This window comes from Caloenas nicobarica, chromosome 17 (genome assembly GCF_036013445.1).
Source record: "Caloenas nicobarica isolate bCalNic1 chromosome 17, bCalNic1.hap1, whole genome shotgun sequence".
NCBI classification, from domain to species: domain Eukaryota; kingdom Metazoa; phylum Chordata; class Aves; order Columbiformes; family Columbidae; genus Caloenas; species Caloenas nicobarica.
In genome coordinates, this window is record NC_088261.1 from 4,209,979 (window position 1) to 4,236,022 (window position 26,044).

At 43.7% G+C, this 26,044-nt stretch overlaps 2 protein-coding genes across 3 annotated transcripts in view; one reads left to right on the forward strand and one right to left on the reverse strand.

The window, feature by feature from the left end:
• The window catches only part of EFCAB5 (EF-hand calcium binding domain 5), a 37,649-nt gene extending 32,608 nt beyond the window's left edge, over positions 1 to 5,041 (reverse strand). The window contains exons 1-3 of the mRNA XM_065647414.1: positions 4,952 to 5,041; positions 675 to 759; positions 400 to 572 (exon numbers count right to left, since the gene is read on the reverse strand). The gene's annotated coding sequence lies outside the window, so the exon portion shown is untranslated. The remainder of the gene's footprint in view (positions 1 to 399; positions 573 to 674; positions 760 to 4,951) is intronic.
• A 41-nt stretch (positions 5,042 to 5,082) lies between these two features.
• Positions 5,083 to 26,044, forward strand: part of SSH2 (slingshot protein phosphatase 2) — an 88,978-nt gene continuing 68,016 nt past the window's right edge. Inside the window, exon 1 of one of the 2 annotated variants that reach the window (XM_065647410.1) lies at positions 5,083 to 5,349. In XM_065647410.1, coding sequence (XP_065503482.1) covers positions 5,083 to 5,349 — 267 coding nt within the window. The remainder of the gene's footprint in view (positions 5,350 to 26,044) is intronic. The other variant, XM_065647411.1, reaches the window with a different exon arrangement.

The following is a 26,044-nucleotide window of genomic DNA, read 5'->3' on the forward strand; positions in this document are numbered from 1 at the left end:
GACTACAGTTTGTCTAGGTAAATATTCTGGAGATGTTTGAGCTACAAAAGTATTTTCAAAAGTGGAATCCAATCTCTTTGATGCTCCATCACTTAGAAATATTTTTGCTTTTCCCTAACGTGCTTCATAGAGCATGTTTATCTCACCAATCACAAAGAGCCCAATAAATACTCTATTCATACGTGATCTTCTTCTCAATACAAAAGAAAAATTTAAAAGACTTTCTCTTTTGCTTTCTGAAGCTTTGAAGAACAGTTTTTCTTACCTTTGGAGCATGTATCAAAATAGATCTTAGTCCTCCTGCTTTCAAAGTGGCTTTGCAAATGAACAGGAATTTAATATATGCCCATCTGTTCTCCACCATTACAAATCTTAAAGTGAATTAGGGATTTCTCAGACCTGCTGTGGATCCTGGCTGTGAGTTTTACTCCTCTGTGTGTTTGCAGTTGCTAAGCAATAATCCCAAAGGTTGCTATGTCTCTTCCACGACTCAGAATTGCTGTAGGTTGTCTTTTGGCTTTGGCAGCCCAACAGATTCTTCTGTACTCAACTTAGATAATTGCATCACATGACTGAAAATAAAATAAAAAAAGACTATGAATAGCAACAGACAACATTAAGGTCACAAATAATCAGAGAGAGAATCCACAGGTGGCCAGTGACAGGACGTTTACCTTCAGATTCGAGGTTCACAAAGTCCAGAACTGTTCCAAGTCCATTACCAGATGAGCTGAGACTGTATTAACCAGATGTGAGAATCTAAGAGATAAAAATAATTACAAACTCAATTTAAAAAATTTCAGGCTCTCTTTTTTTGTAAAGAACTGTGTTGCTTTGAAGCAGAGTTGCAGGAAAGACATGTACAACGCTAACAGGGGAGCTAATGGTGCCATTTTGTTAGACTGCCCTTAGACCTGAATCTAAAGGAATTTGATTAATCACCTTTACTAATTTCTCATATATTCTTGAAGGATAATATGCAACAGGGAGTGGAGAAAGGAAAAGACAAAAACACCTATAGCTGAGCTTGTTCCAAACCTTGAAATAAAGGAGATTTAATAGAAATAACAGATTTTTTTCCCAAATCTGATAGAGTCAACTGTCAGAGTCACATTTGTACTCTAGTTTAGGAACTCTGGAGTTTTAATTGCAGACTGAAAAATATCATTTTGTCACCTTCATCAAGTCACTTGCTATTTATTACAGCACCCACAACACCAAGGTAAATAATTAATTTGTAAAACTCTGGATGTGGAAATAGCTCTACATGACATGCACCTGAAGTCCCAGTATAAACCCAGTACAACATTTAAGCTGCCCTTAAAAAAACCATTTAGTTTTGTTCCTAACACCTGCCATAGAGGTTAAAAAGTGTGCATGCTGTGTAGAGGTTTTGTACAAGGAAGAAATTTGCTCAGAAATTGCAATAATAACTGTACTTTAGTGGACAGTCAAAAGTCTCAATTTTTATTTTATTTTTATACTGTCTTTTCTGGAAAGTAGGACACTATAGAAATTCCTGGTGTCTTACCCAGCAACATTTCTTTTCCTCTATGTAGTCCTGCACATATTTCAGAAAAAAATTATATGGTTGTAACTTCTACAGATACCTTTGGCCATCTGTGCTAATTGTCTTTCTGAAAAAATGTTTCTTCTGGACAGTCTCAAGTAGCACTGGAATGCCAAGCGTACCAGTGCAGTTACATGCTGTAGACACTAGAATACTGACTTGATTTTAGAATTCAGTATTTGCTTGCAGAGAGGAAACATAGCACAAAAAAACCACACAAAGAACATGTAAGTCAACTTCCATGTGAAAAATACACTGTAATAAATTAGTTCTTTGCTATGCATTTGAAAAAAAATGCATCAGAAGGAAATATGCTCATTGCAACCTATTTCCAAGATGTGTTGAAGTATAACATCAATTATGTCAATAAAATGAAGCAGAAAATTAGTGCACAGGAATAATTTAAAATGAGGCTTTAAACTAGATTTTGCTCTTTTTCCCTCAAAGCAGTTTGCACATGATTAACTCCTGTTATCTCTTCTCCCAGGTGGGCTTGATTTTTCCCTTTTGCAATTCAGAATTTTGTTCTTATTCTGATTAACTTACAAAATTTTTCATCTTTTCAGTATGAAACATAAAAGAAATATTCTTCTTTTTCTTAAAGTGATTCTTTTAACCCCCAAACAAGAGCATACAAATAGAACTTGGAAGGAAGGATGCAAATTGTTCTATTTTTATTTTTCTGGAAGTGGAATCCCGTGGGTTAAGCAAACCTTTAATCGCACCCTATTTAACTTGGCTGTTATCCCTTAATGTTTTTGCTAAGCAAAGTGTATCCTTTTATTATGCCATCAAATACTTGCACTGTTGACAAAATAATGGGCTGAATATGTCAGCACAGATGTTTTGCTGGAATTGCCTCTTCTATCTTTTTTTTTTGTTGTTCTCTGTAAGATACATTTTGGGAGCACTCTGTTGCCTTTTGCAGCTGATGCCAACATTATGCAATAAAAGCAAAAATAAGTTGTGTTAGCCAGAGCAATGTTTGCCGGCTATTAAAAAAAATAAAATAAGTCAGTTTTGGAAATGCACACAAACCCCACTTTGCATCCTTTGAGGGATACACTGGGCTGAAGCTGGAGGTGCTGACCACAGCACTTTCAGTGTGGGGAAGAATAAGGCCACAGACTTCCAGTCTCTTTTTCGTACCAACCATGATGCTGTGACCACAGGCCGCCTTCTAATTGCTCTTTTCAATCAGGATACATCTGCCTTACAGCTTCCTCCTCCTCCACATTTAAATTCTGCTGCTAAAAAACATTGCACATGCAAATTATACCTTTCTAATGGCTCGGAGAACCATTGCGACTTGTGATTATCATCGTTAATAACAGATATGTTAGACCTTTGGCTAACTGTAGATGGCACCTCCATTATTTACTTGTGGTAAATGTTTTTTAAAGGTGCTTGCTGTTCAAATACCTGGAAGAGCTACCAGCTATACAGAAATTACACAAAATTCTATTTTGGAAACTTGTTTAAATAATCCTTTCTTGATAGTCATCACTGGATGGCTTTTGCTCAAAATCCAGAGTAAAAAACCAGTCCCAGGTGAGGAAACTGCTAGAATACTCTGGGAACTTGTAGTTTCCCACCTACCCTCTGCATCAACACAGACATATCTGAACAGACACTACATGCCTTGAAGGACCTCTATTATCTGCAGGAATCCATTTGCATGAAACAAAACAATAACCTGGATATTATGCTTTAGAGAAAGGTGAACAACATTAAGATTCCTCTCATATGTCAGAGAAGAAAAAAACTTTACAAGTCTCAAATGTGACTCCTGTCTCCACTGAAAATCAAGGCAAAAACTCTCCAGCCGCATGGCCTTGTGTCCGACTACCAGAACTTTGGGGATACTAATTTAAAAGTGGTCTGGAAGGCATTTTCTTGACCTCTATGCCATAAATCAAATGCTGTGCTAGCACACTTCCTATAACTATTGTGTTTCAAAATAACATGATGGCTGTAAAAGTCAGGACAATGACTCTTTCTTTACCTCTGGGTTTTGTTTATTCTCCCCATGTGCTCAGATCCCACTGGAGGCTCTTTCAGACTCTCAGTTTAAGATCTTGGCTTGCTGCACAGTGCACTCTGTAAACTCAGCTTTAGTCCAGCTTAGGGAGCCTGTTATTCAGCCTCTCTTGTCCACCAGGAGGCAAAATACCTCATTAGGGAGCCAGACTTCTATATGGCAGCGAAGCCCAGCTACCAGAGCTCAGTATTTTGACTGTGGGACACTGGGGAATAATCTGAAGAGCTTTCACGTGGCTTCTCTGGTGCTGAGATTTACAGGGGCAAAAGTACAGTCCTGTCAGTCACAGCAGCAGATAAAAGCAATATGGACCAAGTGCTTGAAAGGAATCAATGGGTTAATATACACTCTTGACAAAGAAGAGTTTGCTCTGTTTAATGTTTAGACTGGCTTCTGTTTATCCTATGTAGTGTTGTCATTAGATGCCCATGACATTTCTCGATCTAAATTACCTCCTCGCCAACATTCCCACTAATTTGGTGGCACCAGGCTGAAACCGCAAAACAAATGAAGCTCGATAGTGCTCGGTCCTTCGTCTCAGAGCCCAAACTGCCAAGCACTATTGCATTCTGGGGATGTTTGAGCGCTTTAAATGTTGTGTGTACTTATTAGACTAGTTTTTTGATGTTTGGGCTTGTGCATTGATGTATAAACAGTTGTTATATGGTGTTTTTGTTACTGAGTTACTGCTGCCCCCTAATCCACGGGCGCCTCATCATAAGAAGGACATTGAGATACTAGAGAGAGTACAGAGGAGGTGATGAGGCTGGTGAGGGGCTGGAGCACAAGTGTGATGGGAGCGGCTGAGGGAGCTGGGGGTTCAGCTGGAGAACAGGAGCTGAGGGGAGACCTTCTGATCTCTGACCTGCCTGAAAGGAGCTTGGAGCCAGGGGCGTCGGGCTCTGCTCCCCAGGAACAAGTGATAGGAGAAGAGGAAATGGCCTCAAGTTGCACCAGGGGAGGTTTAGATTGGATATTAGGAAAAAAATCTTCACAGAAAGGTCTGTCGGGCATTGGAACAGGCTGCCCAGGGCAGTGGTGGAGTCACCATCCCTGGAAAGGTTTAAAAGGCGTCTAGATGAGGTTCTTAGGGACATGGTTTAGTGCTAGAGTTAGGTTATGGTTGGACTTGATGATCCTGAGGGTCTCTTCCAACTGAAATGATTCTATGAAAAGCTACAGTGTGTGCGCATTTTCACAGAACACGGTGTCACACACATCATCACAGCTCCCAGCAGGACAAGATTCTGAAAACCCACCACTTTTACACACCAGAGCGCCCTGCCAGGAGACACGTTGCGAGTGGCCACAGCCCGGCTGCCACACATCACCAAACTCACCTCAGAGGGAACGACGAGGACACCGCCGCCCCTCACACACTCCCCGCAGGCCCCCAGCGGAGCGCGGGAGCTGCCGGCGCCGCAGGGGTTAACGCTCCGCCGCGGGGCGGGGCCGCGCTGACAGGTGGCGCATGCGCCCTGGCGCCTTATTGTGCCCGGCCGGCCCAGCCCCCGCGCGCCTCAGTCGGCGAGAGGCCGTTGGCGCGCGTGGAGCTGCTGCCCCCTGCGGCCGGCGCCGCGCCACCTCCGCTCCCCCTCCCCGCCCTCCCGCCGCCGGCACTCGCCATGGAGTAAGGCCCCCGCCGGCCGGACGGGGGGGTTCCCGCCGCGCCTCGATGGCTCTGGTCACGGTGCAGCGCTCGCCTACCCCCAGCGCCACCTCCAGCCCCTGCGCCTCGGTGAGTCCGCCCGCGAGCCGCCCGCCCGGCGCTGGAGGGGAGCGCGGCGGTTGGTGGCCGTTAGGGTCCGGCGCGCGGCGGTGCGCATGCGCCCGCCAGACCGCTCGCGCTGCTTCCACACACCCCCGTCGTCCCCCCCCCCCCCGCCCCCGTTCCCGCCGGTCGCCGGGCCCTGACAGCTCCGTGCGGGGGGCGCGGAGGGAGCGGGGCCGCACACCCCCGCGGGGCCCTGACGTCGCGGTTGCGTCGCCGTGGCCTGGTGACAAGCGAGGCGAGAGGCGGGGGACCCGGGTGCCCCTCCGCAGGCCCGGGCTGGGGCCGGGGGAGCCGGTGGGGCTCCGCGGTGCCAACCCTCCGGGGCACCGCGGCCTGGGTGCTTCCCGCAGGGTCCTGGGCACAGCCCGGCCCGAGCCCCAGCCCTTGTGTCAAGGTGCTGCTGCCGCATGGGCAGCGCGGAGCTGCCCGAATAAAGCGGTCTGGTTTAATTTTGTTTCCACCGTGTGCGGTGGGAGGAGAGGCGGGAGCTGCGTGTGGAGGCAAACTGACATTGTTCGGGCTGCGGCTGTTTCAAGATGATTTAATCTGACAGTCCCCTCTGGGTATCTCCAGTACGTGGCCCTGCCTTTGCGAAGAGCTAAGATTTTTTTTTTTTAATTTTTTTTTTTCCCTTTTCCAAATATTGCTTGTAATCTTACAATCTTAAGAGACTGTCAAGCCCAAGACAGCCCCAGCAAGGCCGTGTTTCCAGTCTCAGGGTGAGATGTGCAGAAGGAGCAGATGTTCCCTCGCTGCCCTGGCTCAGGAAGCGGGGCAGGCGGCTGGACAGACTTTCTGCTTTCCATGCTCTTTAAACTCCGGACGGGCTGTTGTTTTAGTACTTCTGTATTGTAAAATCTTGCATGTTAACCCCTTAAACTCCTGCCTACCGATTAGGTGGCTTGTTTCTAATACAACTAAGGATGAGAATTAAAATAGTGAGCTTGCTGTCACTTTCTGTATGTTTAGCTCTCAGCTTTTTTCCTCAAAAAACCTCATGTGTTATCACTGGTGTCGTGTCTGGTTTGCAAATGTTTGGGGTGGAAAAGAGTTGAAATCCCAGTTGCTTCCCTCATGTGAGGAGGATGAAGAAGCCAACTACTCTGAAAATATTTCTCCTTGTGTTAGGTAATCTCTTCTGAAACTAGATCAGCTACTTGACAGGTCCTGCCTGCCCTGACAGCAATTTAGCTGTCAGAACACTTTTTTTTTTCTTCTTTCATTCCCATGTCTCTACTAAGTTATGTTTATTTAGCAACACAGATTAATTTTGCTTATATTCCTCTGCTATGAATATTAATGTGCTGCATTACTTCAGAGGTTGCTTTTCCCTTTTGACTTCTTTACCCTTTCCACTATTCGTTTTCTTACATATTTCTTGCATTTAAGACATCTTGTGGCAATAGGTAGGTGTCTCTTGGCATCTTCATTCTTTCTCCCACTTGGATGCATAACATCTTCCTTTGTTAAATATTTTATGTATATGAACAATTAGCTGTATTCTACAAGGCTTTCCCATCTGGAACAGTGAGGCTGTTTCCCAGCCAATTAAATTGAAACTGTACTGATTTTTGAACACTACTTAGTTTTTAAATATATAAACAACTCCCTCCGGGGCCTGATAAATCCAGAGAATGCAGCTTTCAGTATATTTATCTATATTGTCTTTCTTCAATCTCATAGTATGGAGGCGTAATCTGTACCAGTGGTCTCTGTAAATCCTTGGTGCCCTATGCAAAAAATGAGTGTGTGACCCTGTCCTGGGCTGGTTCTGCTTCTCATAATTACTTCTACTTTCTTAGACTTCTCTTGCAGTCTAAAGTGGAAATGATATTCATCATATTCTGCCCTTAACTGCCATTGTTTGAGTACTTCTGCATTTCCTGTTATAACTTCCTAACCACACTTTAGGGTGTTGACTGCCCTTTTGGCCTCTTATTACATAGCTGGGGTTGGTTGTTTCTCCATCCTACTGTCAGAATTTTGTTGAGCTTGTGTGTGTTCCTGCTCTGTCACAAAGCTGTTTCTTAATCAAAACTTTAAATATCATTTCAGGTGATGATCCTTCCTAGGCTGGTAAGAGTTTGTGAAGAGGGCAGTCACCTTTTTTGGAAGGCTTTGATCCTACAAGCTCGTGACACTTGCCATTCTTACAGATCCTTGTTGACTTCAGGGGGGACTTTATTCTTTTAGCATTAAGTGTAATTGTTTCAACCCATCTGTTGTAAACTGCTGGTGGTAGCTTCCTTCTATATGAACTGATAACTCTAGTTCCAAGTCACATATTTAGCAAGAGGAGTTTTCTTTTAAATAATATCTATGAGCAGTGTAAGGGTCTAACTTGCTGCCTGAAAGCTGTCTGTTTCTGAACAAAGATTATCTGGTAACTACTGGAAGTTTGCTGTTCCAGCTTGTGGGCAAGGAAGAAGCATGTTGGTGTGCAACCATATGGCTATGTCTAATTCTGTTTCCAGGTCACTAAGAATTTTGAGGACAGAAATGGATTATCTTTTAAATTGCTTGATGAATCTTCTCTTTAGAACTTCTCAGACAAGGAGAAAGGGTGAAATTGATGTCCTCGGACTGAATTTTTGCATTAAGTATGCCCTATAAACAGCTATAATTGGCTCATACGGATTCAGGGGAATAGCTGATCTGAATCACTCTGAAATTGGATGACTTTTATTTATAGGTTTTTATCTTGGTCTCATTGCTATAGAGCTTCTCATGAGCATTCATTTCAGGGTAGTTCATACAAAGTGTTGATTATACATTTACAGCCCTCTGGCCGCTTGATGACTTGTAAAATTCCCTTAATTGTCTGTCCAGACTTCTGCTATCTGTTTGTTTTGGCCTTTGGTTATGCAGCCACTTTTGAGAAATAAGACTGCAATGTTCTTCACAGCAGAACAGTTGTCTTCTGACATGCTGTGTTAGCAGAAAATGGCAGAAGGTGGGACGGTACTACAGTAAAATGTAAAAAATCTAGCCTGTTGCTTTTTTTCTCTGCATCCCAGATTCTTCACCCCTACTTCCAAATACCTCTGTCATATTCTCTGTCTCTTAGGACAGTATCTAGTCAAGTGGTAGGGCTTTGCCATCCTTCCCTTCTAGCATCTTAATTTCAGTGAAAAAAAAAAAAAAGCATATTTTCTTTCGGTGCTTTCTTGGCAATTTTAGGATAGTGGACAGAAAGAAATGTGAATGAATTTAACTTGTTATATCCTTTGCTTTTGGAGCTTAAATTAAACCAAAATGTAACATTTTAAAAGAGAATAAGCTGTTTTGCTTGAGCTGTCAGTGCGCATACCTTGTTCTTCAAGGCAGTTGTTAATACTGTATTTGTTTACATATCGGTTTTAAATTTCTTTTGCTGCTTGTACCTAAGCAATGAACCGTCTCTCTGAATGGTTGGTGTGAAGCTGTAGATGTCTTGCTCTATCTGACAAACATGGAATATCTCTCTTGCTCACACTGTAGCAAAGTGTGGGCACAGCAGCCACATCATCAGGTCCAGGGACAGGCTGCAAGAAGAATTCTCGCTAAAGGAGAGAAGAGCCAGTAAAAGGTGCCTGCCTCAAAATCCTTTTTGAGCCTTGTTATCTAAGGCACGGGAGGCTGTTGGGTAACTTTGGTCACCAGGCTGGAACTGAATCTGTGCCCTCATGATGATGGGAGCAGTGGAAAACTGCTCTAATACTCATTGTAACTTTCCAAAAGACTTTTGGTAATTCTCTGTGTTGGGAAATAATCTATTGAAACTTGCCCTTTTAGATTATTTTTATGCACAGTTCTAAAAAAAAAAAAATCTGTAATTTCTTTTAAGTGCTGTTTTTCCTTTGTCTATTACATCTCTCTGCTGAGAAGTGAAGAAGCTGGGCAAGCAACGTGGCCCTGACTGCTCTTGCAGCTCACTTGTCTTCCCTACCCTGAGGGAGACAACTCGCTTTTATTGGAAGGAAGCGACTGACCCAGAAAGAGAGGCTATGCTGCATATATTGTTCTAAAATACACAGTCAAAAAAAAAAAAAAAGTTTAAAGCAAATGAAAACCTAAGCCGTTTGACTTCCCCTCCTTAATCCCAGGAGAACAGCTTGAGCAGGAAGCAGAGTCCTGCAAATGTGTCTGGGAGTCTCTGTCATGTTTTGCTTCAGAGCTCCTTGCTGGTGGAACATACAGGAAATATTTTCCCACTTATTTATGGGGAAGCTAAATATAACATTTCTGTACCCCTGGTCTTGCAATTGCTATTAAACAATGTGATTGTCAATTTAGCTAATCATTGGTAAGTCCAGTCTATCTCACTTAGAACTTTTTTTCTATCTCTTTTTTTTAGTTATGATCTTGATAGCTGCTGCTTGTATAGGCTTGTGGAGAGTTGATTTTTGGAGGGGACTACAATGTAGTCAGGAGAACAGAAGCTTCTTGTGACTTAGAAATGTCTAATATTTAAAGATGCTATTGTCTGTTATTTGTAGGACTTGGCCATTTTAGTTCAACACTGACAATTTTTAGGTTAAGAGAGAAATTTTGTCTTTGTACTTATTTCAGCTTTGCTTTTTTTTTTTAAATTCCACTGACCATGATGCCTTTCGATGCACTTTAGGTAAAACAACTATACAACTCAGTCACATCTTTCAAAATATGAAGTTATATTGAAACCGAGTGAAATATACATGGAAGTTTTTTCCTCTTGAGTTCTGGTACAGAAATTCTTGTGTTTTGAAAAGGAGCCTGTAATTTGAAAATGCAAATAGCCTGTGATGCTGTAATGAGTCATTATCTGACCAATATTGATTCTTTCTGTTTAACCAATGAAAGAAGGTTGAAAAGGGCAGGGTCTTGTAATATCTACAGCTATGCTGAGAGTCAATGACATGTTTTCTTAAGTGGAGAATGCTATTTTGAGTGGAGACTGCCATTGAAAAAGCAGTCTGGAAGTATTTTAGTGTAAGAGGGCTGACTTCATGCAGGGGTAATGCCTGAGGATTCTCAGTTCCTGGAAAAAAATCCTGAAAGATCTATAGCTGCAACTATTTTGTCTTGGGAAATTTAAAAAAAAAAAAAAATAGCCTTTAGGCAGCTTAGCTCAGTGTAGCTGCTCCCTGATAACAGCCTGCAGCTCAAGGTTTCATTCTTCAGTCCCAGCAAACCACATCCTCCCAGTGCCACGGCGCAACTGTGCTGTGCTGGAGTGAGAAGGCTGTTCTGCACACTGGCTCTCGGCAACATCTGGACACTGGAAGCTCTTGCTGTCCTTGCAAGAATGTGCTGGACGAGAAGACTTCAAAAATGCTCTTGTACTTCTAGAGTTCGACACTGACTTGAAGTTTTTACTGTCCTCATAACTGACACGTACTAAGGTGCTGGTCTTCTGTGACTGCTACGTTATACAAAGTGGCCTTGCAAAATGAGAGCACCAGGCTTGTTGACTGCCTGCTCCAAGCCTTTGAGTTGTGTAGTTCGGCCTGTGAATTTAAGAGGAACCTCCTCTCCATTCCACTGATTGCCTGAGCACCCTTTTAATTTGTTTATTATATAGTGACAGTGAAGCTTGTATCTTTTTATATAAAGGTTGGGGGAATCTTGGAAGCAGAGAAGAAACATATGATACCTATTGCTTAAATTACTGACTACTTCCAAGGCAGAAACAGTTTCTTACCTTTTGGCTGGAAGCTGTTCCTCTAGAGCACTCCCTTTAAAGGTATAAGCATTTATGAAGACTAAAAACCTTTTTTTGCCTTTCCGAGTTGGGCTGTATAAATTGATTAGATCACTGTCAACCATCTGCAAAATGTCTTATTGCAATAGTATAGTATTGCCATGTTTGTGTTATGTGATTTAGCATTTGGGCAGGCTTCTGTATATGCAATTTTGAATGTGTCCATAGCTTTTTGCCCAAATAGAATTGCTCTGAATATGCATCTTATCAGTGTTGCTCATTGCAGGCTGATCTCCTCTCAGAAGGCATAAAACGTTGCTATAAGATGAGTCACATAGTTAAACAGCTTGTTGCTTCCATGGTGAGACGCACCCTTGCTGTGTGTGCCAGCAATCATGAAACTCCTGGCAAATACCCTGTGACGTGAACTTCTTATGGCCTTGGTAAACAAAACGCTCGTGACACTTGCTCAAATGCATTTTGCTTGTGGCTGCTTGCTGCATTTGGGTATACAAGTCCTTCTTCTCCCAAGGAACTCCTCAACCGAGGCTTCAGGGAAAGGATGAAGTTGCTGCATCAGTGTAGGCTGTTTCAGGGTGAAATTAGTGAGGAACTTAAGGCCACAGTGCAAACTTCTTGTATTGAAGTAATCAAAGACATCAGAATGTTTAATCTGACCTACTTTGAAATAACTGTTTTATCACAGATTGTACTGTCCCTGTGCTAAGCTCATAGCAGAGCTTAGGAGGTGGCTTGGATGCTCGAGCTTTCCACTGTATGATACTTTCTCATTAAGAAACAATTTGCAGGCTGCTTCTGTTAGTGTGCCTGTAACTTTGCTGTTGTAGGACTGGGGGTGCCCCAAAGGGAGGTTGGAGCAGGTTCCATATCCAAGAATTTGCTCTCCCTCTTGGAATAGAGGAAGAGCGATAGGAAGTGGTTGGGGAAGGATGGACTGTGAGGGCTTGTTTGAGGGGTACTCCCTTCAGTTGGTAGGTCTCAAGGCCTCCTTAGCAAAAAGGCAAAAGCCGTTGAGCTTGGCACATTTGTCTTCAACTTTTAACTGGATTAAATATCTGAGATGTGGATTTTGATGTGGAAAGCTGGTCCTGTCGCAGGGGACTGTGGTTCTCCCATTACTGTTGCTGGCTGCTATCATGTCCCTTTGGTTTTGATGAACGGAATTATCACATTTAAAATTGTCGCAAGAACACTGAAGACTTGTTCAACTGGATTGTTTTAGCTTCAACAGCTAACATCTGAGAAATGTGTGTTAGGATTCTTAGGAAAACAAAACAAAACACTTTAAGCTTTTCATCTCTACGCATTTTAGCGTGATGATGAGAGGGATAGGGCATATGCCTTGCATGTGTAAAACACTTCGTTTTCCAAAGGAGAGCTTTGTTGTCAGAGATAGTCTCACTGTTCGGCATGATGCAGGACCAACCCTTTGGCTTAATCCGTCTGACGCTGGAGTTTCCCACGAATCTCTGAAGCCGCTGAACGCTGTTAAATGTGCAGAGTGACACGGTCCAGGCATTTAAAAATAAAAGCCTGTAACCTTCACTTGCATGTGGAAAACCTGTGGGCTGCTGTCTCTCTGTCTGAAAAAAATTTGGGAGGTCCTGCTCAGCCAGGAAGGGGCCAGTCCTTAGCAAACTGTAATTAAAAGAACAGAACTTCTGTGTGCTAACGTCGACGTGCAGGAGCAGAGGAGGTCCGCGGCTGTCTGTGGGCTGGCCCGCTCCATGCAGGGCAGCAGGTATCCTTTGGAGTCTGCTGTTTCTTTTGGAGTAGTCCTGAGTTCTGAAGCATCTTCCATAGGAAATGGGGTGTCACACTGAAAATTTAGCTCATAAATAGCTGGGGGGCAAGCAGGGAAGTGACTCAGCTCTGACCCACAGACGGGAGCTAAACCTGGTTGCAAGAGGAAATGCTAGGTGACAAAGGTGTTTCTGGAATAAGGATTGATTATTTCCGTTGTTGTCTTTTTGTTTTCCTTTCCATAGTCCTCCTCAACAGTTTAAAATAGTTTAAAGAGAAACAACTATGGGCATGTTCTTCAGATGATGCTGTAACCACCGTATTTAAATACAGTGCTTCAAAATGTGGTATGAAACAGTTACCTGGCTGCCATATTATATTGTCTTCCTGAGTGAAGGGTAAACCTTGAAATGACAGCTTTCTCCTTTGCCTTTTAAAATTGCAGAATGGTTGACAAAGACTTAATTCACTTTCTGAACAAGTGTTTTTCTTGTGTAACATCTACTAACTTTCGTTACTGGGAGTTTCCTCTGTTTTTGTTTTCAGCCGAATTGTGCATGTGTGGGGTAGCAAGCTTGTGACTTCAAAAAGTGAAGTGAAACAGGACGACTTAGGCTTTTTTGTTCTTTTTTGGCATTTCTTCCTTCTTGGGTAGTGTTTTGGTTGTGCAGCACTTAATAGAATGTGTAAGCCTGAATTTTGACAATTAAATGAATCTCCAGACAGCAGCTACCCCTGCTGTGTGAGTCAAGTGTAATATTACATAAACTTGTCAGTACGGTTGCCCATGGAAGTCATATATTAGTGTGTTATCTCTTCCTTTTTGTGTCAGTCTGCCCCTGTGTCCCTCAGCACTTTGCCATGTGGTGGCTGGGAGTGAATTGTCTTTCTGTGCAGCTGCTGCTCTGCTCCTGGATCTTAAATAAAAGAGATTATCAGGGCAAGCCAATATGAGCATAGCATATTTTCAGATGCCTTCGCAAAAGTTGTGTAGTTATATAAACTTTAAGGCAAGGGAGGCACGATCAGTTAACGTTTATAGTATGACTGGAATAGTCTTAGTGGGTGAAATGAGTATTTTTCACATATACTTTAAAGATCCCTGATCTCAACTCATGCTTTCTGCAAAGATAACAACTGTGCCACAGGCTTCTGCAACCCACACTTCTGGTCTTTGAAGTCGATTTTTTCTCTTGTACACATGTACCAGAAACTGTTCTTGTCTGGAGAAAGCTCTATTTAACTTGGATCTGTTCGTGTGGACTGTAGATAGCTGAGACAGTTATTTTGGGGCAGTTTCTATCTGGTTCTGTTATAAGTAAGGAAGTTCAAACTTCCCCTTGAGGAGAAGAGAAAAGTTTTACGTCTTTTTACGGTTTGAGGGGAAGATGGCATGAGCCAAAGTAAATTTTTAAGCTTGAGTGATTGATCACATCTTGATTCTAAGCTTGAGATATGCCTCATTTAAAAGCAAAGATAAAAACCCCACCCAAACAAAAAACCCACAACCAAACACAACGCCACTCCTTCAAACACCCCCCAAAAAACCCCAAATCAACCCCAAAACAAAACTCAAACCAAAACTACTTAGCTTAAAGTTTAAACTTGCAAGTTTGGTTTTAGAATAGATGAGCACAGAAACGCCTTGAGCCAAAGAGGGTTAGCACAAAGATGGCTTGAAGGGAGAAGCAATCTGTATTCGTCAGAATTTCATTTGCTTGCTGTGAAGTAGGACACCCTGAACATACTTCACTCTTTTTAAACTTCGCTTTGATGGTGAACACTTCTTTGCACATGCTGTGGGAAACACTGAAAAACCCCGAAGTGGTTACGATTTATCAACAGGGTATTAGTGAAGAATTTTTTCTGGGGGCAGGGGATGGGAAGTGATTTGCAGCTGACTTCTGATAGCAGGCGGCTTTGCCAACGCTGGCGTCGCTCCGCTTGGCTTGGTGTCAGTGCCTGTGTGTGGTGTGGAAGCGCGCTGTGTAAAACGTGAGAACTTCCCGCTGTGATAAGGAACCAACAGCTCTTCCAACAGGTGCAGCCTTCAGCTGTAGTCCTGAAGACGTAACAGAAACGTTTGCTGCCGTGAGCCTTCGATATTCTCAATTTCAAACTGGGAAGGAGTGGAACAGGCCTGAGCCCGGCCTGGGCCTGTTTGGAAAGCGGAGCTTTGTGTTCTGGGTTGCACTGCTATGATAAGAGAATTAGGAGGCGAAGCTGTGCTCAAGAATCTCTAATCCATGATGGTGGCTCTGCCTGAAATGGAATAATCTTGTTTTAAAGGGTGCTCTAAACCCCTAAAGCTTTATAAATATTAATTTTTCTTCTTTTGTTTGCTAATAAAAGGCTTTTATTCATGAAATCACTGTTTATTTATTAACCTGACAAACTAATAGCAAGCTCTCTTCTTTCAGTGTATGCATGTGCCATATCACAATTCTGCTTGTCACTGTAATAAGAACTTCATTCATCTGCTTTAAAATGTCATTGATAACAACCTGGCAGTGGCCCAGCTTGGAGCAAGTTAACTACAAAACGCTGCATTGTAAACCTTTCTGAGAGTACATGCTACATTAAGTCTAAATTAAAAAAAAAAAAAAAAAAAAGAGCAAAAAATGTGCAGGCTGGTCCAGGCTGCATACAACTGCCAAATTGCTTCAAACCTCTGAAAAATAATGGAGTTCTGCTGAAAATGGCATCATTTGGCATTAAGGGTGCATTCTGCTCACTTTAAAACCTTGAAGGTACCCTGCATAAGCCTCATCTTAAACTGAGAGGGAATGTTTTACTGAACCACAAGCAGCTAAAAAAGAGCATGTACACATAAGGATTTTGTTATTTCCTTTAGTCTCTTCTTTCTTCGACTGAATGCCCAGGATAAAAACTAGATTGAAAATAAGTCACAAGCCTCTGGGAGTTAACTACCAGTAAGACTGTGAGTCAGTTTGTCTCAGTTACAATAACCTTCCCCGACCCCAGCTGCAGTCTGTACACCAAATGTATTTATCCAGCTGTAGGTTCATGCAGCACGAGTGCTTGGTCCTTCTGCCAGCTCCTCTGGAAGCACCTGAGCTGTTCCTTGCTCTGGCAATCCTGTATGTGGGGCTTCACATTCACAGCAGTTCAGGGCTTCTTGCCTTTGACTCTCCTGTTCTTTAAACTGTTACAAATGCAACTTGTAGCCTGAAGGATGGTGAAGTGAATTGCTCTCGGAACAGATTCAGAGCTTGTGAATTTCTGTGAAGGAAGGGATCCTGTGCTACATGTGAGGACACTGTTTTCATACAGACCCTTACTGAACTCTCTAGTCTCACTGAACGGTTCAACAGAACGTGGAGCTCTAAGGCATCTTCATCTGAGGTCTTCTGGGAGCAATGTAAACATGCAGTAAATCACCGTGGTTCTCATCTTGCACCCTAGGGATGGAGAAGGTTCAGGCAGTGTGGTGAAGGGCTTGCTCAGAACTGATGGGTGTACAGTCTCATTTCTTAACTGGAATGAGGACTGCAAGAGTCTTAAAAAAAAAAAAAAAAGCTACAGTTTCATGCTGCTTCACTTCTATGGTTTTTTTGTTTTGTCTCTTTCTTAAGTATAGTGTATGGACAGCGCCACGGGTTAGGGAACACTTCAGCTTCATCTTCAGAGCCTTTTCGTATGTAGCCCTCTACTGAAGTCAATGGGTGTGGAGGTAAGCGGCGCTGAGTGCTTTGTGACAACACCACTGCCACCCACTCTGCAGCCTGATGCGCACAACACTCCTTGTACTTGAGCATTGTTTTTCTCAAAAAAAAGTCGCATGCAGTTGCACAATGAAGACACTGCTTATTTGTGTAATGCAAAAACCTATTCCTACGTGTCGGTGCAAAGTGCAAGCACCGAGCATCGGAGCGCGGGAGGCTTCACAGATACTGCATGAACACTTGGCACTGAACTTCAGTGACGTCCCTGTGTTATGTCAAAATAAAATGCAATTTCACAGTTTGTCTGTGAGTGAATGGGATTCGAATGAAGGGTTGGATGTTACTGCCTGAAGCATTTGTGCTGCTAATGCCCAACACCTTTTGCCCTGCTATTGTTTATTTTTACAACTGATGAGTTTAGTCTCTCAATGGTTAATCATTTTATCACAGCCAGTCAGAATCAGTGAGAGTTTCCTGTTTCCTTGTCTTTTGGTTGATTTCCTTTTCTATTGAAACACAACTTTCTCTATTGAAACAACTTAGTTGCTGCATTCTTCAGTTTCCATCTAAAGGCTTAAAGCGGAGGGAAGGGGAACTGCCTGAAATCGCCTGATATTCTCACAGACGTATTGACAGCTGGGTCTGGTGACTAAATTGTTATGATAAAACACAAATTCATTAGTTGATGCTGTTGAAATCCGCTGACTTTTCTGTACTCCTAATAGAAGGCTTTAAAATATCCAGCTGCAGACTGAGCCTCTCCAAGCATGTGACACTGACATCAGTCCTAGAAGTGAGGCATTGAACCGCCTCCAAACATGAGCTCATGGGGTGATATTCAATGCACTGATTTAGCAAAATATTAGCTAATTCGATTACATGATCACCTGTACATACTGTTTGAAAGATGGAAATTCATTCCAATTTTAGCTGCTGTCATTCCAGATATCAATGTTATAACCCTAAAATCCTTTTGGTAGGATGCTGTGGTCCCACTCTATGTTGGGAGCTGAGCTTGGCAGAGCCCATCTCTAATTGCCATGAATTTGCTCCAAGACTTGCCAGTTTCTTTGCTTTTCTTCTCTCTGCATCCCTCCCATTAAGTTATAGGGAGTAAGAGTTTAGGACTCTTATTAAGCAGGTGCTCTGGTAAAACTTGCTTAAATGGCAGCACAAAAGACCAGCTGTGTCCATTCCCAGGAGTCTGGGTAGTGGATCATCTTCAGCCAGACCTGCCACCCAAAGCAGAGTGACTTGTCATGGCCAAAATAAAATTAAAACCTGGCAGAACCGTCCTGGAGACAAGCTTCTGTGTGCATTCAGCTTCCTCTCCTCTGTAGCTTGAGCTCAGCAGTAACCACATATTTTCTCTTATAACCTGCACAAAGAGTGTGCATTCAGGCAGCACATCAGGGCAATGGTGACCCCCAATAAACATTATTTTGTAGACTTGAAGAAATTCTGTATTTACCTGTAATTACAGTAGGAGTATGTTCTAGATGTTAGTGTCCAGGCATCTCAGCATACGCCTGACCATTTATTTATTTGAAATATGGGCGCAACAAGAAACAGTAAGTTAGAAGACGGGTTTCATGTGAATTTGTGCAGAAACATTGTCTCCCTCCCCCCACCCAGTATTTTTTGCCTATTATTGCACGTTACAGGATTGTTTGGTTTGGATGCTGTTTCCTGCTGACTAGAAGTCTTTATTGAGCTGGCCATAATGTTGCTCTTTTCTTTCAAGAAATACTGCTGCTAAGTTAAGACAGAGGAAGATGCTGTATCTTACAGGAATGTAACAGTGTTGCCTAAATTGTGATCTCTAGTGCAACTAAAGAATTACACTGTGAAAAACAGAACAGAAAAACTGCTGATAATGTATACCGAAAGTTGAGATGACGAGAAGCTCTTAAAAGCCCTACGTGTAGAGCAAGAAAAGAAGCTGGATTTGAAGAGCAAGCAGCAGAAAATTAAATGGTCAGAACTCTGTTCCTGCAAGAGTAAATGATCCCTTGGAGCAGCCCAGGAGGCCGGTGGATGTGAACTCGTGCTCCCATGTCTGGGGTGATGCTGTCTCTTCCTAGTCCTTGTTCACAAGAAGCTGCCATGTTTTCTGAATAAGCTTCCAAAACATCCTTGGTGAGGAGGAGGATTGGGATGGCAACATATTTTTTTGCATCTAGAAAGTTAGGTACAGCAGTGACTATTCAAGCTGGCTTAATGTCTGCTGCCTGATTTTTGTTAACTTTGGGGATTGTGCAGGTGAGAAGTGAGGTCTTGGGCTAGGACTGTGCAGTCCCTCATCATGGGCATACTTCAGGTGCTGCAAAATGATGAAAGAAACTTCTCCCTTGCCCAGTAAAATGCCTGCAGTACCCACATCACTTAGTTGTTTTCATTCGTCTTGATTTAACAACAGCAAGAGTTGTCCAGAATACGTGTAGGGCGTGGAAATGGAGACCTGAGCCCCATCCATCCCCGCTGGTGGTGGGGAGAGAGGGAGAGGAGGAGAACAACTTCATCCCTGCCTGTTTTGATGCTGAAGAGCTCTCAGTGATTTGAGAAGGGGGCGGGGAGGGAACCAGATGCTCTTAGGAAGTTCATACCGTTGTTAATAATGTAATTCACAGATGGCGGCGACGGCCTTGAAGAGGCTTTCAGGCAGTACTTATGCTCTGTAACAGACAGATCATCACATAAGGCGTCACAAATAGAGATGACTTAATCCCAAGGATGAGTCCACTGTGATCTGTTTGATAGTGGCCCTGCAGATCATTGTAACCTTTTTAAACAGTGAAGAGCCTTCAGGATCCCAGAATGTTGAGCACTACTCTAGGATTGGAGAAATGCCTAGTTAAATTGTCAGGATGAAATGTCAGTATGGCTTTGAGACTTTTCCTATGAAAGTGGCTCATATGAAATAAAACCCAAGTTTGTTTGTTCTGGTATGGAAATCAATACAGGCAGTAGAAGTGTGAAAATCACTTTGTACAGTGCCATCTTACTAAGAGGTGGTTCTGCTTTTATTGGTTGGAGTTGGAAGCAGACCTTGTATGTTTTCTTCTGAATAGCTGTCAGTACTTCTTGACAGCTGAGGAGAAGGACTGTGGGTTACACGTCCTCTTGCTGCTGCTGGTTTGGCTGAGGGGGTCAAGTGCATCCACCACACGCTCTTACCTATAAGCTTTATAGCAAATGAACAGACTCCTGGTTTTCAAATGTGCAGAATCAGAAAAGTTTTAGCTCTAGTCTGTGCAATTAAATTCAAATATTTGTATGTTTGTGACAGCCTTATTGATAAGGTCTTCACTGACTGCTGGTCGACTTTTTTATTTGCTGTAAGCCGTGCAACTAGGAGTATGTATTAGGGCATTCTGAGCAATACTAGCTCACTTGTCTAGCACTAGAAATCAAAAGTTTCAGATAACACAAGAACTCATCTATGCTTTGTTGTTTGCTGCTCTCTTTTCAAGTGTAGCTCCTCCTTTCCTAAGAGATGTTTCCATAATGGTTTTTGTTATTATTCTTAACTTCTTAAAGTTTAAATTGTGTTAGTAATTTGGCTACTTGTGATGTTCATCATGTGATGGTTCATGAGCCCTGAAGAATGTGCTCCTGTGACTGCAGCCACGTACCAATGCAGGCTGGGTCATGTGTTCTTGTTGGTGTTGCATTTTGAGCTAAGTAGTGAAGGGGGTGGAAAAAAGGGGGACTATTTGAGGGCTAAGATACCAGAAATTCTCAGACTACTTAATTTGTGACCTTGTTCACTAGTTAAATACAATCCAGGATTTTCTGCCTCTTCCATATTTTCGCAGAAATGTTTTCTGCAGTAGGAGCTGGGGGTTTTTTCTTACTATCCTCTTTTTTTTAAAAAAAAAACCCACCTTGGTGAGAGGTATGTGCTCTAACCAAGAAAGCTGGAAATTACCTACTCTGTTCCACATTTTTGCATATACCGGCTGTGGCATCTGTAAAGCAATATTTTTATTACTGCAGTAAAACGAACGAAGTTGAAATGACTGTATGTGTGCCAAGAGTTTACTGTTTCTCCATAACGGCCAAAGTTTTTGAGCACTAGAAGTGCTGTTATCGAGCCTGTGTACAGCTCCCAGTCCCAGGGCCGGTGTGTGATGTCTGTGTCCATCCCACCTCTGCGCAGGGAAGTTTGGCCCTCCGAGGGCTGAAGACTGACAAGGTCGGACTTCATATTAGGTTTGTTTTAAGCCATGCTTTCAAACATGAACATCCTTTTATTTAGCTTTAATTTCCTTCCGTAACACCCTGTAATACTGTTTTTCACACACACGTGTGCTGCTACTGCTGTCCGGTGCTCTGTGTTTCCCCTGCCTTTGGTACAGCGACTGCTGTTGGATATAAATTGGTGTTCTGAACTTTTTGAGATCAAGCCTGTACAGGAGAGGTGACTGTCAGCTGAAGTTGGTTGGGGCACCGAAGTCTTCGCATGTGGATGCCCTGACAGTCACACTGTCCATCTTCAGTAGCTTTTGGTTTTCAGCAGATGGGCTGTGCTCTAGTCCACATACTGTTAGATTTTTTGTACTTTTAATGCCTGTGTGGGCTAATGCATTTCTTCAGATTTGAATCCAACATCAAAGTAACATTGGTTTAATTTACTGGGTTTTGTATCACCTTTTTTCCTCCAAACTGGTTATTTTTTTTCAGCTCTGACCGTACTATTTGTTGCTTCATAATTTGGGGCTTTTTGCTTGCTCTTCACATTGTTTTAAAAAGAAAAAAACAAACCACAATCCACACACAAAACTCTGTTTTGCTTAGCTCATACAGTATTTCCACTTGGCTCACGAGATGTGGATTTGTGAGCAGAGGGAATCCTCATTTGGCTGGTCACCCAAGTTTTCTTCAAGAGCATTAGAAGGATCTACAGCTTAAGTTCATCTGAGGGCTGACCTGCTCTGGTTTTAATGAGATTTATTATACATGTACCTTTTGGATTCTACGGCTTTGATCTTCAAAATGATCTGTATAAACCTGTTAGCGAAAGCAAAACTGTTGACAGAAAACTGACTCTTCACACTGAATCTGGCCTGTCTTGAGATTATTGTTTTTTGAAATGAAAATAATATGCCTTGTGCCATTGGCATGCAACTTTCCTGTGGTGGTTGGCTAAGTGTTTGTATTCGTGCTTCCCTTCTCAGCTCCTCCAATCCCCCTTCTCAGAAAACCACATTGATAGAACCCTGATACCACGGCTCAGGCTTGGAGAGGGCAGAACAAACCAACCTGGATGTTACAGTCGATGGGTGATTGTGTGTGAATTTTATGGGTACAGCTGCAATCCTAATGCATGTAAGAGAGACTGGGAGGCACGTGGATCTTGGCCAAACGTGAGTGTGTATTTTTCCTAAAATTGTCTTTGGCTTTCATAAAAGCTCGACAGCATTTAATAATTTGAGCTTTGTTAGCTTAAGAAACCTGGGAGTTCTTGACTTGCTCCAAAACAAGTTCTTGTGAAGCTTCAGCTTTTTGAATACCTGTGAGACTCCAAAGCCTAGAAGGGGATCCAGAGGTGCCGGCAGGATACAGATGTGCATTTGTGATCATGGAGCGAAGGCAGCGCTGGAGAGCGTGGGCAACACGAGCAGGGAAGCTGGTGTCTGGATAAGAGATCTGGGTCAGCCTCCTCCCGAGCTGCAGGACACCTGAGATGCTGCAGTAGTTGGGTTTAACTTCGTGCAGTTTGATGACTTCTGTAGCTGTGTTTAAATCTCCGTGAAGATGCAGGTTGACGGGCCTAGAGCAGAGACGGCCAGTGAATGCGGTGACTCGAGTTGTTCCATCGAAATTTGGAAAGCCTAGTCTCTGGAGCTGTGAAGAAAAATGTGGCTTGTCAGTAAGAGAATTTAGTAGCTTTGCTTGCACTGGGTGTTTGTACATGCAGCCCTCAAATGCATTGCTGGGTGTAACGCCTTTCCTTTTTTTTTTTTCTCTTTTTAATAAGTGTACCTATTAATGGAAGCAGAGTGCATAATGTAATCTTAAAATAGCCACTTCATGAATGCAGAAACATTCCTCTTCTGACTAATCGGCCATTCAGAATGAGCGTTTAAATATGCACCAGAGTCTGAGCGGCAGCTTTCCAGATCTGTGTGAATGGAGTTAGAAATGTACCGCAGCTCAGAGCTGTGCAGGCATCTTGCTCCTTATTCTGTCGTCTTACACGGAGATAAGCAAGTGTGGGGTAACTGCTGTAGCCCAGGAAGCAGAAGCATATTCCGCTTGCTGTGTCCCTGTGGTTAGACAAGCAAACCGATGGGGTTGTTCATTCTCACTACCCCTGAGACTGAGGATTTTGGAAGGACTAAACAGTCCTCAAAACCAGATTTCTGCTCCTCTTGCTTGTGAATGACGAGGAACACAAAGAGCTTATGGTCCGTGTCCTGGCTCCAGTGCCCAGCTGGAAGAGCCTGGCAGGCACCAGGGAGCACGCGTGCAGCGTTTGCTCCCCGACAGACCGTTCTCCGGCGATGTGCGCGGCTCCAGAGCCTCCGGCCCAGCTTCACAGTGGGAATAAGACACGCAGATACGCGGGGGGGCTGCAGGGGCAGGATCTGTGTGCTCCGTTGAGTCACTGACGGAAGGCCTCCCCCAGCTTAAGGCTTTCTCTTGGAACTGCTCGCTGCCTGCCCAGGGGGACAGTGCCAGGTTACACAGGGCTCCTTCCCAAGGGACAAGCGCCAGTGCAAAGGGACATGCTTTTACAGCCGCTTGTCCTCACTCGCTCTGTGCCACAGCAGGGAATGGGCAAGACTCTTCTTGGGATTCCTCTGCGTTTTCGCTGGTTATGTTTTGGTTTTCCTGTGGGGAAAATATACGTTGTAACTGGATTAGAGTGTTGGTGGCTCGTGCCCACGGTCTGTGTGCCGGGCTGTGCTGCCCGCTCCGAGAGCTGCCTCTGCTCCCCTGCCCGCGGGGTCCAGCGCTGAGGGACCTGCCCGGGCCAGATCAGCCAGGCAAAGTCTAAAGAAGTGATTTTTCATTTGCTGACCAGTGTTGCTTTCGCAAATACCCCATGGCCTCTATGACAAAAATTGTATAGCCGTCTCATTTAGAGCTGACCTCAAAGGCAAGTTCTCCTCTCCTCACAAAAAGAGGGATTTTCATGTAAGGGCTTACACTGGTTTAAGGCTGCTTTATCTTAGTATAAACCTGTTTCTAGTTATCTTAAGGCAGAAAGCGACTGGGGGATTTGGATTGGACTGGATGATTGATTCCCGCTGACTTAAACAATCCATAAGGAGTGCCTTTTGCCCTTACCTAGCTAATCTTGATTTCCTTTTCTGGCATAGGCAGTAAGTGCTTATTCTATGTTCTCTCTTGCATCAGGACAAAGTTCTGGGAAGCGCCAGACTCTGAGCATTGGCTTCTGCAGCTCCGCTCTTCAGGTGGTTATTTATGCAACGCACCAGCCAACGGAAGGGAGAGTTTTAACTGGATTAACCTCAAGAAGAGAGTGTGGGGATTTAGGGATTAAGCAACCAAAGGCAGCCAGCAATCACTGACTTTGAAGCAGCTGTAAGAGAGCCCGTCTCTATAGACTGGAAATACAGTCCTTCCTTACCTGCATAGTGTTGAGATTGGCAGCATTTTTACCTCTGAGGTATTAGAGAAAGTGGTCTTAGGGATGCCGGGTGTTTTCTCCCCAGGCTTGTGTATTGATTGGAAACCATTCATAATGGGCACCTCTTTAAGAAAAACTCTTGAAGCACTGAGTGCTTTGGTGAGATCTTAAACCTGGCACTCAGAACTTTCTGTGATTCTGTGATTGGTGGCTGGTTCCGAAACATCGGGTTTCAATGGACCTGTAGCTCTTCTACCTTCATGCACTCCTCTTTTACACATTCTACCCTTGCCCTGAAGTGTTTCTGTTGTCCCATATATTTTTTTCCACTGATGCTGTTACACGTCCCCCACAGGGAAAATCCTGGTAGATTACAGGATTGATAGAAAGATTGGGAGGCACGGGAGGGATCAACAAAAACCTGTTACTAAGGAGACACGAGTTCTAGCTTTGTGTCTCTAATGGCCGGTCTGCCGAAGGGGAAACAGATGGTACAAAAGAGACCGGGATTATATAGACAAGTACCATAGGGCCACAAATCTGATACATCTATTGAACTTCCAGGGGTCTGGCAAATCCAGTCTGGTGCCAAGACCACTGTGGTTCCTTTGCCTTTGGCGCAGCGTTTCTGTCCTGCTGTCATTAAAGGCTGTTCCAGACAGGCGGGTTATGCATGAGCCATCCCTGCTCCTGGGAATAGCCACGTTTGGCATGGAGAGAGTGAGGGCAAGTGGCTGTACGGAAACGTGTCCCCTTCTGACAGTGACACTTGCATCCTGAGAAGGGAAAATAACCAAACATAACACTGCATTCTGGTTTAGTACAGTTTTTTCCTTTGTTACTGATGTACACGTGTAGGAATGTGACTTCTATCCTGGGAGAATGGGAGGACGGTGGCCGCAGTCGCTCCTGGCTTTTGGCACAGCCTGGCCTGTATTGCAATAGGATGTTTTTTCAGAGGCTTAAATTTCAGGAGTGATGCTCCTGGCTGCGTGCTGCTCGCCGGGCGGCTGCGTCCCCTCCTGTGCCTGCTGTCCCTGGAGAGATGTGGAACGACACTGCTGTTCTGGGGGGGTAGATAAGCAAAGGCAGAACTCATCCCGGCTGAGGACAAACAGTGCTGGAGTCACTTTTGCAAGAGAATAATTAGGATCTGCTTTTCTTGTATTTAACTTCTAGGCTCTAGAGAGTTTTGCAGTAAACAGGACACTGATTCGTTAATAAATGGAGAGTGCTAGATGACTACAGTACTGGAATTAATAGCTTGACAGCATTTCTTTTTTTCCTTTTCTCTCCTCCCACAGCAATTTGGACTGATACCCAAATAAACAATAACAAATAGATTTTTTGGAGGAGTTGGCTGGCAGAAATAACAAAAGTCAAGGGGCAGTCGTTATGCAACTTTGTTCTGCTCCCATTTGATTCATCCAGAAAACCCTGTTCTACTCCTCAGATTCATTTTCTTTTCCTTTTTTTTTTTCTTCTTTTTTTTGTTCAGCCCTTGTTGGAGGAGGTGTCATTACATTTGCTGCCTTTTTTTTGGTCCCTCGGAAACTGCTTAGAGCCCTGGACCTCCAGCTGGCTGTGGGCATGCAGTGCGGTGAGAGTATAGTGAGAGCTGTACTGTGGAGAAAGCGGACAAAGAGCCTATAAACCAGCCTGGCTCAGGCAACAAAATGGTTCAGCGTGTTCGCTTCAGTTCCAACAGCATGAGACTAATACCTGGGTGTATTTTTGAAGACGTGAGTGATTCTGGGTAGTTTATAACCATTATGTTTTAGTTTTAGTAGCAGTGGTCCCCTGCCAGAAGTGGGGCAGCTGGGAGGCTGTTCTGCGCCCCAGGGATGGAGGATGTGAACACGGAGTACGCTTCGTACCTTGTGATTCTCTCTGCAGCATCTTGCCAGGGAATATCTTCAGGCGTTCCTTTCCCTCTGCTCCCCC